General features: G+C 39.4%; 1 protein-coding gene across 1 annotated transcript in view; it reads left to right on the forward strand.

Moving 5' to 3' along the window:
* LOC140244421 (sodium- and chloride-dependent betaine transporter-like) overlaps positions 1-12,937 on the forward strand; it is a 49,150-nt gene that overhangs the window by 27,376 nt on the left and 8,837 nt on the right. The window contains exons 8-10 of the mRNA XM_072324059.1: positions 2,609-2,721; positions 3,261-3,398; positions 5,960-6,062. Of these exons, the coding sequence (XP_072180160.1) occupies positions 2,609-2,721; positions 3,261-3,398; positions 5,960-6,062 (354 nt within the window). The remainder of the gene's footprint in view (positions 1-2,608; positions 2,722-3,260; positions 3,399-5,959; positions 6,063-12,937) is intronic.

Consider the following 12,937-nt stretch of genomic DNA (forward strand, 5'->3'; position numbering starts at 1 on the left):
CGAGCTAGACACCCACGAGTCACACAGCCCACGAGTTATAGAGCACCTAAGTCATACAGCCCAGTGCCTAGACACTGAATTGAACAACGGCAAAAGCTTGCCACTAGGAAAAAGAAAATGAGAGCGACAAGATAACGCTATTTATAGACCCAATATGGATTTACTTAGCGTCGAGCTCGTGGACCTTTCTCGTCTAGTGTCAAGCTCGTGTGCCTTATTTGCTTGGTGTTGAGCTCGTGGGCCTTTTTGCCCAGTGTAGAGCTCACGGACTTGCTTTACTTTGGTCTCTCATTAGCTCATAGCCTATTCTCCTAGGTGCCTATCTCGTGGGCTGTATGACTCATGACGGTATGACTGATACTTATTTTTCCAACGTCTAGCTCTTAGGCTGCATGACTCACTTGTGTCATTCTTTATTCACTGGATGAATTTCATTTCATCCCCTGCTATTTCATTTCCGACAAAAGTATGCAATACAATAATATGACATTTGCATATGATACAAAAAATAGAGTACAATGTGATGTTTGCATATTTATGCGAAATTAATGCAGATAACTTTTTAACAATAAAACAAAAGATAGGTTAAGGAAATACATAGTCAAACTGTAACTGAATTGTATCAATGAAAAGCTGTCAGAAATGGAGGGAACTGCTGAAAAAGCCTAGCTTGTAGAATGCAGTCCCCTCTTGTGCAGTATAAGTAGCTCTTACACACGCGTTGAAAGAATAAACAGGAGGTCCACGAGGACAGAAAAAAAGGACAGGAAGAGGAGGACAGGGAAAGGTGCAAAGGGGAAGAGTTCAAGGGTCAATGCCAAAGCACAGGAGATCATCGTGTAGATTACCTTGCTGTATGTCTTTGTTGATTGCAAGACACAAATGTATCTAAGATGCTTCTCAGTTTCACTTTAAATGTTTGGTTACGCAGTTGTTGCTTTTTTTTTTCTTCATTTGATTTAAGAATCTTTTGTGCAAAATGAATACATTGCTAGATACTACAATGCATATTGAAAGAGAAATATACGATTATGGACTTCCGTTTTAACAAACCCCTAGAAACCATTGACCCCGCATTATCACATCAAGAGTTTGCTTCATTTTATTCATCACGATTTGAAAACTACAAATAAACAAGATTTTTGTATGTGGAGCAAAAAAAAAAAGTTCTTTTTATCATTGTTCCTTACAACAAAAACCCAACATGGTAGATAGGTCCTATTAAAATTCTCCAATCTATTTTGCGCAGTTATGTCACGCTCCTCTATGAGTCAATTGGATTATTATTCATTAAGTCGACAGGAGCGACAGTTGCATATTATGAGTCATCTGACGAAATTTAGTGGGAATTAGGGGGCTTGAAAAAAGGGCGACTGTTTGATAACATCCACCTATAGTGTTTGAAAGGATTAGTAACATTTGTTATTAAGGAACGATCAACAATTAGATGACAAGACTTGATGGAATGTGGTAATGTGGTGGATCTTATGTCTCTTCATGTGTCTAATCATGATGAATATAACATGAAATCCACAATTAGATAATAAGACTTGACGGAATGTGGTAATATGGTGGATCTTATGCTGAATATAACATGAAATGTTTGGCCACCAAGAAATGACAGGATAAAGTCCATGTGTGTAAAAACATTTGAAATTTGGGAGTGATTTAGAAGCTTGATCTGTAGCCATGTATTGATGTATTGATTTTACTAAAGTTGACCTTTCACCTGAATTTGATTGCCATGTCATTGAAGCAGAAGTAAAAGCTCTGATCAAAGTTAAAGATTCAAATTCAGGAACCATTTTCCATGCTATGTGAAAAATTGCCTACTTTATGATATTATTTTCATTGATGACTGTTTCAGACATCATTTAGGAGGTAAATCGTTCAATTCGGAAATAAAATGGACTCGTTAAAAGGACATTTTTTTAATGACTCTCAAACACAAGACATCTGTGATGCACTCCACCCAAGAGACACAGAAGTTTTGTTTTGGGGTTGTTTTTTTTTTACTCCAATTTTAGGCGTCCTGAATGTTTTCCAATATTAACTTAGTTAGTCTCATAGGGGCTCAAAATGATATTTTGAAATAGTATTTTGACAACCACAAGAGATTTAGACGGATTGCAAGTTGCATTGCTACAGTTGGTCATGTTTGTCCAAATGACATCAGCATCATACCAGTTGGTAAACAGTAAAGACTTCTTCAGTCAGATTTGGTTTGAAGAACCTCTGGAGTTCACATATTTGATTTTGATAAACATGATAAACTTTCATTTCAGTAGCTGCTTGGAGTTTGACAGCAACATCTTGTTGTTACTGATTAGTGCGATCAAGGAGATGTATGGTGTGTGTAATACCTCCTTGGAGGGATCCATTCCTACAGTTCATAAAAGTTACTCTCACCGGACCGATTTTTCAAAGTGTCGGTGTCTTTTTATGCAACCAAGTTGCCGATTGTCGTCACATAAAAGGTCTTCTGTTATCGATCGTCAGTATTGCTACTCATTTTTAGGGCAAGACTAATACGCTACAAAGAGACTTGTGAGTAAATAAGAACACTGACTGAATGTCCACACCCTCCCACCCCCCTCCCACCCCTTAGGTCCAGGGCTAGGGTTCATCGCCTACCCGGAAGCAGTAACACAGATGCCCCTCTCGACTCTCTGGGCTATTCTTTTCTTCCTCTGTCTACTTTTCCTCGGAATCGACAGTGCCGTAAGTACCCATCTCGTGAATCCAAAGGATCCTGGTCTTCACAGCCCATTGTTGTTGTTCTTGTTGTGTTTGACCCGCGTCGTTCGTATAATATTATGAATATTTGCTTCCCCACAAGGTAGCCTTTTGTCAAGGCCCTCTCGCTGTATGGTGAAGAGAGCCCATCTAAGCGCTGTCGCGCTCGGCTGGGCTCAGTAATGTTTTCCTTATTCTAAGTTTACATACCATAATTAATATAACGACCAGGAGTTTGTTTATTTTTTTCTTGTCGAAATCCTACCATCGCATCAGGGATTAAATTACATCCGTTTTATGTTGAATCCGGGAGTTTAGAAAAACGTTGATTTCTCGTAGAATTTTTTTTTTAAAGGTACCTGGAATTCCAGCTTTTTTGAAGTTCATTCTACATCTATACATTTGCTCAAAAGCAACTATAAATAGTTTCATATTTTCTTTATTTTCGCGATCACTAATCCTTCCTTTCCGTGCATTTGTTTGTTTGTCTGTTTGTTTGTTTGTTTGTTTGTTTCTTCATGCAGTTTGTCGTCGTGGAAGGTATGGTCACGACTATGGTAGATATCTTTCCCAAGACACTGCTGAAAGGTTACAGGCGAGAGATGTTCTGCGGAGGTTGCTGCGCATTTTTCTGCCTGGCGGGAATCCCAATGATAACCTACGTAAGCATCAATTGTGACGTCATTTGTCCCATTCTATGTATTAATGTAGTAGAAGATAAAAAGTGCAAGTTGGAAACTACTGACTGCTGATTCTTCCGCATCTACTGCTCATTCTACTGCTGCTATAAACTATTACAACTGACTATAATAGCCATCATGATTGCGATAAAATGAAGGGGATGGTGAGTTATGACGACAAAAAAAAAAAGAGATAGCAGTAGTACTAGTAGTAGTAGGGAGTAGTAGGGAGTAGTAGTAGTAGTAGTAGTAGTAGTAGTAGTAGTAGTAGGGAGTAGTAGTAGTAGTAGTAGTAGTAGTAGTAGTAGTAGTAGTAGTAGTAGTATGGTAGTAGTAGTAATTAGTAGTAGTAGTAGTAGTAGTAGTAGTAGTAGTAGTAGTATGGTAGTAGTAGTAGTTAGTAGTAGTAGTAGTAGTTGTTGTTGTTGTAGTAGTAGTAGTAGTATGGTAGTAGTAGTAATTAGTAGTAGTAGTAGTTAGTAGTGGTAGTAGTAGTAGTTAATAGTAGTAGTATAGTAGTAGTAGTAGTAGTAGCAGTAGTAGTAGTAGTAGTAGTATGGTAGTAGTAGTAGTTAGTAGTAGTAGCAGTAGTAATAGTAGTAGGGATAGTAGTAGTAGATAGTAGCAGTAGTAGGAATAGTGGTATGATTGCGATAAAATGAAGGGGATGGTGAGTTATGACGACAAAAAAGAGATAGTAGTAGTAGTAGTAGTATAGGGTAGCAGTAGGGAGTAGTAGTAGTAGTAGTAATAGTATGGTAGTAGTAGTAGTAAGTAGTAGTAGTAGTAGTAGTAGTAGTAGTAGTCGTAGTCGTAGTAGTAGAAGTAGTATATAGTAGTAGTAGTAGTAGTAGTAGTAGTAGTAGTAGTAGTAGTAGTAGTAGCATAGTATAGTAGTAGTAGTAGTAGTAGTAGTAGTAGTAGCATAGTATAGTAGTAGTAGTAGTAGTAGTAGTAGTAGCATAGTATAGAAGTAGTAGTAGTAGCAGTGGCAGTAGTAGTAGTAGTACGTGTATAGTAGTAGTAGTAGTATAGGCAGTATAGGCAGCTGCAGCAGTTGCAGCCACAGACCAGTAGAATGTTGAAAGAAGAAGAATCGTTAAAAAGAGAAAGTTATAGGAGTGGCAAGTATATAACAAGCATTGATATGATTATACATTCCAATCGTAGTTGACAGTATGAACACTTAAAACAGTAGTTTGTTATAAAACAGCGGTAGTAAGATGATGATGATGATGGATGATGATGATGATGATGATGATGATGATGATGATGATGATGATGATGATAAGATGTTTGGGAAAAGGACATAATGAGAGCAATAGTGACAGTGAAGGAAAAAAAAAAAACACGAGTGATCATGGAAATAAAAAGGAGAGAATGATGAAGGGGATGGTGAGTTATAATGACAAAAACAGAGATAATGATCTGATGGTAAAGAGAAGAAATCAGCATAGTAACTGAGAGTGAAAAAAAAAAGATCTTGAAGTACTTCCTGAAGTACATCCTGAAGTATTTCACAATCAATCCGCCCTAAATAATCAATTGTTCTCAATCTTCCATATTTTACAATGGCCCTATTCTTTAGAATACTCTTCTCCCAACAATCAAGAGCAGTCAGACTTTAAAGGGATAATATAGATTTGGTTGAGACCTAACTTCAGGTTTCTAACATTTTGGTAAGATAATGAGAAAACTCTGAGAGACCTCTTATGAGATATGAAAGAGCAAGTAATTCCATGAGGAATTCAACGTTTATTTGATGAAAATTGGTTTTGAAATGGCTGAGATATCCAAAACAGAGCGATCCTAACAAAATGTGGGACCCACCTTTTATTACGATCGCTTTGTTTTACCTTGTTTTTGGATGTTTCAGCCATTCCAAACCCGACTTTCATCAAATTAACTTTGAATTCCTCTTAAAATGGTATGCTAGCTCTGCGCTATTTCATAAGTGTTTTCTTGGTATCTCGCAAAAACGGTTAAAATCCCAATTCTCATCTCCACCAGTACTGTACCATCCTGTCAATTTGAAAGGCTGTATTAAAAAAAAAACAATCTTTTAGATAAAATGTACCTGAAATTACATGTACGTATGCAATATTTTCTCCTCTGTCTCTTCTCTTCTCTCTCCGTTACATCTTCCACCTTTGTTTGATCATTTGAGTTTTGTTTAATTATTGCTCCATTGAAATATTATAGTGATTGTTTGTAGGGGGATCATTTCCAATAAGCTTCGCGTGTGCTTTTTTATGATCCCTCCATTTGAAATTTGTACATTGTAGCGAGACAATCGTATTTTAAATTTGGTAGATGTTGTTTATGTTTTGCAGTGAAAATAAATGAATGAATAAATGGATGAACAAATAAATAAATGAATGAATGAATGAATGAATGAATGAATGAATGAATAAATGAATAAATAAATGAATAAATAAATAAATAAATAAATAAATAAACAAATAAACAAATATATAAATGAATAAATAAATGAGTGAATGAATTTACTTTAAATGAAATCCATATTAATCTCTTTTTCGCAGGGCGGAATGTACATTTTCCAGCTGTTCGACTACTACGCCGCCAGCGGCTTTGTACTCCTGTGGTTTGCTTTCTTTGAAAGTAGCGTCATAGGTTGGGTGTACGGTAAGTCAGTCATAAATGCGACCCGCCATGATACTCCCGTTGACAATCAACGTGGTTATGACGAAATTCTCGTTACAATGAATTGAAAATGCAGGTCCCAAAATTATCATCTATTATCTTTACATACTTTACTGTTCGGCTGTAACAAAATTCCTATCAAGTGCACTCCCGTAATAACGAACACAGTTATAACAAAATTCTCGTTACAACGAAATCAAAATCAGGTTCCAAAATTATTATCTATATACGTTTATACACTACTGTTCGGATATAACGAAATTTCGACATAACGAAAGAAAAACGCAGGTCCCGAGGAATTTGTTATAACGGGAGTGCACTGTAAATGGGGCTTAAAGACGAAAACAGCTGAGCCAGAAAATCGCGTTTGAAACCAGGTGGCCAAATTAAGTCAAAATCAATGATTTCCTGTTGTCGGTGTGATTGTGTAATAAATTTATTTAAAGGTTTTTAAAGCCTAACGTTGACAGTTCGTGACAAAAATGATCGAAGGGAAAGGAAAAGTGATTGCGTTTTACCGTGCCAGATTTGTGCCTTACAGTTCGTTACATGGGCGTAAATCCCGGGGGATGGGGGGTATGAATCCCCCGTGAAATGGAGGACGGGGATGGCCTGTACAATCATCCCCCTGAAATTTGAAAAAAAAAATGGAGGAAGCATAAATGTGATTGTATCAATTTTGGCATATACCATGACGTTTGCACGCCGGCCTTCAGACAGGTAACAGAGCTGAACAGTATTCTATCTTGTAGGAAAATGTATACATAATTTTCTCAAGCGCTCGCTCGCTTCGCTCGCTCGCGGAGGAAGTAACATCGACATACAGTGTAAGGTATGGCTCAGACGTTGACAACGTCAAATAGTATAGATCTAGGCCTACATGTAAACATGTTATGACGCGAGTAACTGGGGACCATCTGCAAAATATGTACGAAAACAAACAAACAAACAATAAAAAACTATATCGCATTAATTGAACCCCCTCCATTTCCTGAATCATTCCTGAGAAACGACAATGACTGATGACTCAGTCAGGATACATCAATGGGCATACCCAGGGAAGATCAGGGGCGTCGAATCTATTGTGTTTGGGCAGACAAATCATTTATCCCCCAAGCAATTCCCGAGATGATGACAAATCTCGAACTTTCTTAATGGAAAATTGTCCAAATACCGTCAGAACTATGCACCAGATCGTTGAATTGCAATCATGAACATGCAAAGGCTCCGCTATACTGGATCCCTTTCGATAGATTTTGTACACTTTTGAGATTGACGTATATTTCCCTAATTTAGCAAAGAGAATGCAGCAGATCTTTCACTTAACAAAAGTTCCCTCATATGCAGAGGCGTCGATGGGGGGGGGGGATGGTTCCCCCATAAAAGGGGGACAAACAAAAGCGAAAAATGTAGCTACAAAGGGCAGTTTTTGGAGTGTAAAATTTCTCCTAATGATGCTGCCAGTGATTGACAGCAGTTGCGCCCGGTGCGCCCCCCCCCCCCTTTAATTTCCAAAGCGAATAATATAGCTACAAACGGCAGTTTTTGGACTGTAAAATGTCAAAATTTTCAAGCTCGCTCGCTTCGCTCGCTCGCATTTAATTGTTATGCCATTCTCCTGATGTTGCATGTTGCCAGTAATTGCCAGCAGTTGCGCCCGGTGCGCCCCCGTTAATTTTCAAAGCGAAAAAATACAGCCACAAACGGCAGTTTGGGGACTGTAAAATGTCAAAATTTTCAAGTTCGCTCGCTTCGCTCGCTCGCATTTAATCGTTATGCCATTCTCCTGATGTTGCTGCCAGTAACTGCCAGCAGTTGCGCGCTGTGCGCCCCCCCCCCCACTTAATTTCCAAAGCGAAAAAATACAACCACAAACGACAGTTTTGGGACTGTAAAATGTCAAAATTTTCAAGCTCGCTCGCTTCGCTCGCTCGCATTTAATTGTTTTGCCATTCTTCTGATGTTGCTGCCAGTAATTGCCAGCAGTTGCGCCCGGTGCGCCCCCCCCCCCCTTAATTTCCAAAGCAAAAAAAAAAATACAGCCACAAACGGCAGTTTTGGGACTGTAAAATGTCAACATGTTCAAGCTCGCTCGCTCCGCTCGCTCGCATTTAACTGGTATGCCATTCTCCTAATGTTGTGCCAGTGATTGACAGCAGTTGCGCCGGTGCGGCCCCCTTAATTTACAAAGCGAAAAAGTAAAGCTACAAACGGCAGTCTATGGACTGTAAAATGTCAAAATTTTCAATGCAAAAAGATTTCACAGTGTGGGAGGGGGAAACCCCCCTACCACAGCCTCCCCCACCCCCTCGCTCGCTTCGCTCCCTCGCTTCTAACCGCTCCCCCTATAAAGATCAAATCCTGGCTCCGCCGGTGATAGGCCCCACTTTTAAGTAGGCCTTCACAGTGATGTCGCACAGGCGGAGCAAGAGCTGAAATACAACAATTTAGTCATTCAATAATATATTGTGAATATTTCATTTCTTATTGTTTTTGTAAGAAAAACAAAACAAAAATTTCACCAAAAGTGTGCATGCACCAGATCGCTGAATTTCAGGTCTGAAAATGCAAAATCTTCCTCGTGTGGGAGAGGGATACCCCCCCCCCCCCCCTGTTCGGTCGCTCCGCTCCCTCTCACAGATATTTCAAACACAAAAAAAAATGTCTTCGTACTTTGAAGGTCTGATCTTCCGCGGAAAGTCATCTGACAAGCAAAAAAAAAGCAACAACAAGAACAAAAAGGTCTTCATATTTTTGCTGCCACTTTCCTCCCACTTTATATTTCATGCAAAAGAGTGGGACATTCGATCCCTGTAAAGTGTGTGTGTGTGTGGGGGGGGGGGCTCCAAGTTTCTCTCCCCCCCCCCCCCCCCCCCCACTCAAGGCTGCGCCGGTCCGGTTATGGGCTTGTAATCGTGGTGATGGTGACTATTGCCGATCATCGCCCACCCCCCCCCCCCCCCACTCCTCAGTACGGATTTACGCCGTGAATGTTCGTTAATCCGAAAATGAAATAAGGTTCGCTATTCCACAGATTCGTTATTCTGAAAACAAAAGAAGGTTCGTTAATACGCCCGATTTATCATTTTAGATTGACAAATCCTATTTCATCTTGTTTGTTTGTTCATTTTCCATCTGAGAAGATGGCTGGATAGCCCATATTCAGCTACATTAAGCTGGTCTTCCATGGGGTCCAGTTGGATGTGAGATGGGACCACTTCACCGGGTTAAACACCCTACTCTTTGCGATGAATGAATGAAGCGGGATCTTTTACGTGCACGAGTTGTTACTCTCTCACACACGGGACCTCCATTTTAAGTCCTATCCGAGGGACAGAGTGTTTTGCCTCTTGCTAGATGGGACGGTATGCTTACACACAACATTGCTCAGTCCAGACTCGGGTTCGAACCCGGGCCGCGTGATCGTGAGGCAGACGCGCTACCGACTGAGCCAACTCACCGCCTTCAGATTATCGAACCTGTATAGGATGTGACCCGTCATGATGTTTCCATGCACATATTCTGTGATGGACATTAAGTTCTATTCTTGGCAGGCCTGCACTAGTCGCTGTTTTCGAATGTACCCCGGTGAGCATCAAATAAAGATGAATTCCATCATTAACAGTCAGCCTTCTCTCCCTTGCACGCAAATGAATTTTAGAATGATATAACCTCACAAACAAGGCCATGAGAGCGCTGTAACCTTGGCCATGCATGGATGCAAAGACGCGTAGCCACAAAGCGGTAAAAATGGGTAGATTCTGCGATCAGATGTCGGAAAATTTGCCCACACATACGGCTCCCTTTTTGTAATAGAATATACAAGGTTAACAGGAAAGTCATGCTTTTATGCGTTTGTTCGAGGTTTTGTTCCGTATTTTGCTGCGAGGCAATTGTTGATGGTAGGTTTGTTTGTTTGTTTGTTATCAAAGACGTAATACTTATGAAACATTTTTTTTCACTGGATCTAATAACGTTTTCCCCATTTCATTAAAGGTTATAGCGAGGTATATCATCCTATTAGTGGCAAAGAAATAGCTCTAAAAATAATTAGGATGTGTCGATCAAAAAGGAGTTAATTTGCCTGGAATGAGAGCTTGAATACACAATACCAAAATATCAAATCACTTTTTATCTATCTTAGGAAGGCCTGCAAACCTCGTCTAAAAGTCACCAGGTGTTTGAACAAACTTAACAAAATCTAAAGGAAAGTAATGTCACTCCAAGTGAAAAACATGGGTCTATAGGTGTCAGATTTAACTTTAAACAAGAACGATTGTAACTTCAGGAAAACTTAGAGAGCGGGTTTGGAGGCGTTTGGGAGGGTTTGAGAGATTGTTTGGGAGACAGGTAATAATGGTGACCATGTTTATGCCTCTCTGTAGATAAACAATATAGCAATCAAAATGAAAATCGCAACTGGCGTTACCAACACCATGTCATGATTTGATTGGCTGTGAATCGTTACTTTACAACATTTTAGATGTCGAAGTGATCTTTGTCTACAATGATTGTGTAATCTTTTTATCATATTGTAACATAATCATATAGACATGAAGACGCATCGGATCTGGGCACCGCTTCATGAAAGTTGTCAGTCTCTGACAATCACCATAGTACCAGCCAGTGGCCAGAGCTTCTCAGCCAATCAAAATCAAAGATTTAACTAAATCTGTAAGAGACTGACAACTTGCCAGGGCTGACAAATTCCACGACAAGGTGCCCTTGTCTTAAGCAGAAACACGTACCAAGACTCTTTTCATTTCCCACCTTTTCCTTAGCCCAACCCCTCTCAGCTAAACTCCATGCCCCCGCCCCCCCCCCCCCCCCCCACCCACCCACCCCAGGTGTCGATAGCTCATACTCTTGATAAAAAACAAGGAAGAGTTAACGATGTAATAACTCCTGCCAACTATATTACGGTACCCTGTTGAACAAGGGAGGTTGATGATCTGTTCCCACCTCCATGACCTCTGTGGTTGATCAAAGCCTAAACCATCAATGATAGCTTGGCAGTGCTTGAGGCTGTTTCTGTTAATATCGACATAAATGAAAGAAGAAAAGAATGAGAAAAGAATAAAATGAATGGGCATTTATAAGATATAGTGAAGATATGACAACTAATAGTAAATATGCAATATGCGAACGGGCGGGGATTACAGAGAATTTGTTATGATGCTTAACAAGCTGATGTGGGAGTACAAACCAGGGAAGTGGGCTCCCTGATATGATACAATAGAGCCGAAATAATTGTACACCATCCCGATGACAGCTTGCTTTAGTACCCTCAATGCCTCGTCATTCTAAACTTTGTCACAACAGCAGAAAAAAATGTGGGTTCAACAAAATGCAATAAGTCCTTGCATCTGCACTAAACGTCTGAAACCGACACTCCACAGGCGCGCGCCCCTCTTTACTTTTTTTTTTTGTTAATACAAAAGCAATAAATAGAAAAGTATGGGGGTGGGCGTGCTCCCCTCTTTAATTTTGTAAAGGCGCCTCCTTTTACCGAATATCTGGATCCGCCCCTGATTCTGGAATTATAAATCAAACAATTGTGGCTCAACAGGACAATGATGAAAGAATCAGTGGATGAACATTATTAGCATCATTCAGAATAATTATGATAGCGTGACAGGCAAGAGTTCCTCTTTTCTTCTAGACCGGCACTTCATTAGAGGTGTAAACGTGGCATTATGGTTCAAATCCTTGCAAGTCATAGACCAGATCCACGTCTACAAAGCTATAATATATCCCCCCCCCCCCCCCTCCCTCTCTCTCTCTCTCCTCTCTCTCTCTCTCCTGGCTTTATATATTCTGTTGTTTATTCTAAATTTTCTCAACTGTGACACATTGTAATTTGGTTGTATGGGGGTAGCAAACACATCACTGTTGATCGCCTAAAATTAACGGTAATGATTATTCCAGGATAGATTTACTGGCCATGAAGCGAAGGAAAAACAGACAGACAAACAGACATAACGATGAGGGCTTAAGCTCATGAAATATGTTTAAAGGGATTGTATAGTTTTGGTTAAGAACTAATTTCAGGTTTCTAACATTTTTTTTGGTGAGGTAATGAGAAACCTCTTATAAAATATGAAAGAGCATGTAATTTCATGAGGAATTCAACGTTTATTTGATGAAAATTGGTTTTAAAATGGCTGAGATATCCTCCAAACAGAGCGATTCCAGAAAGTGTGGGACCCAGACTTTTTTATGATTGCTTTGTTTAGTTTGTTTTGGATGTTTCAGTCATTCCAAACCCGATTTTCATCAATAAACTTTGAATTCCTCTCAAAAAGGTATGCTCTGTACTATTTCAAAAGTGTTTTCTTGGTATCTTGCAAAAACTTAAAAGCCCAATTCTCATCTCCACCCAATACTGTACAATCCCTTTAACGTATTTTGTTGTTGTTGTTTTAAACATATTTCTTTTTCCACACTAAAGAATACAAAAGGTTGTGAAAACTTGTGCATGATTACCTGTGCATCAAATTTGTTCGAAACCTTAGGTTTGATGATTATACAGAAACCAATACCTGTAAATGGAACTACATGCCTCAGTGGTGATTATGATGCGTCGATCTTACCAATCTTATTCTTCATATTACTTGACAGTTAGATATATACAGATAATATATATCAAATTTGCTTCATACTTAAATTTCAGTGCGCTGTCACCGCTATATGAGGCAAAGGAATGGAGGTACAATATGTTGAGATCATATGCCAGGCAGACATAAAATCAACTCTTCTAAAATCACACATTATTCTTTAAAAAAAAAGGGGGGATCCAGAAATTATTCTATACTTATCTAGATTCTCTTTACTATGAATAAGTATTGACTTTTCGC

The sequence above is a fragment of the Diadema setosum genome, chromosome 21 (genome assembly GCF_964275005.1).
Source record: "Diadema setosum chromosome 21, eeDiaSeto1, whole genome shotgun sequence".
Lineage (NCBI taxonomy): Eukaryota > Metazoa > Echinodermata > Echinoidea > Diadematoida > Diadematidae > Diadema > Diadema setosum.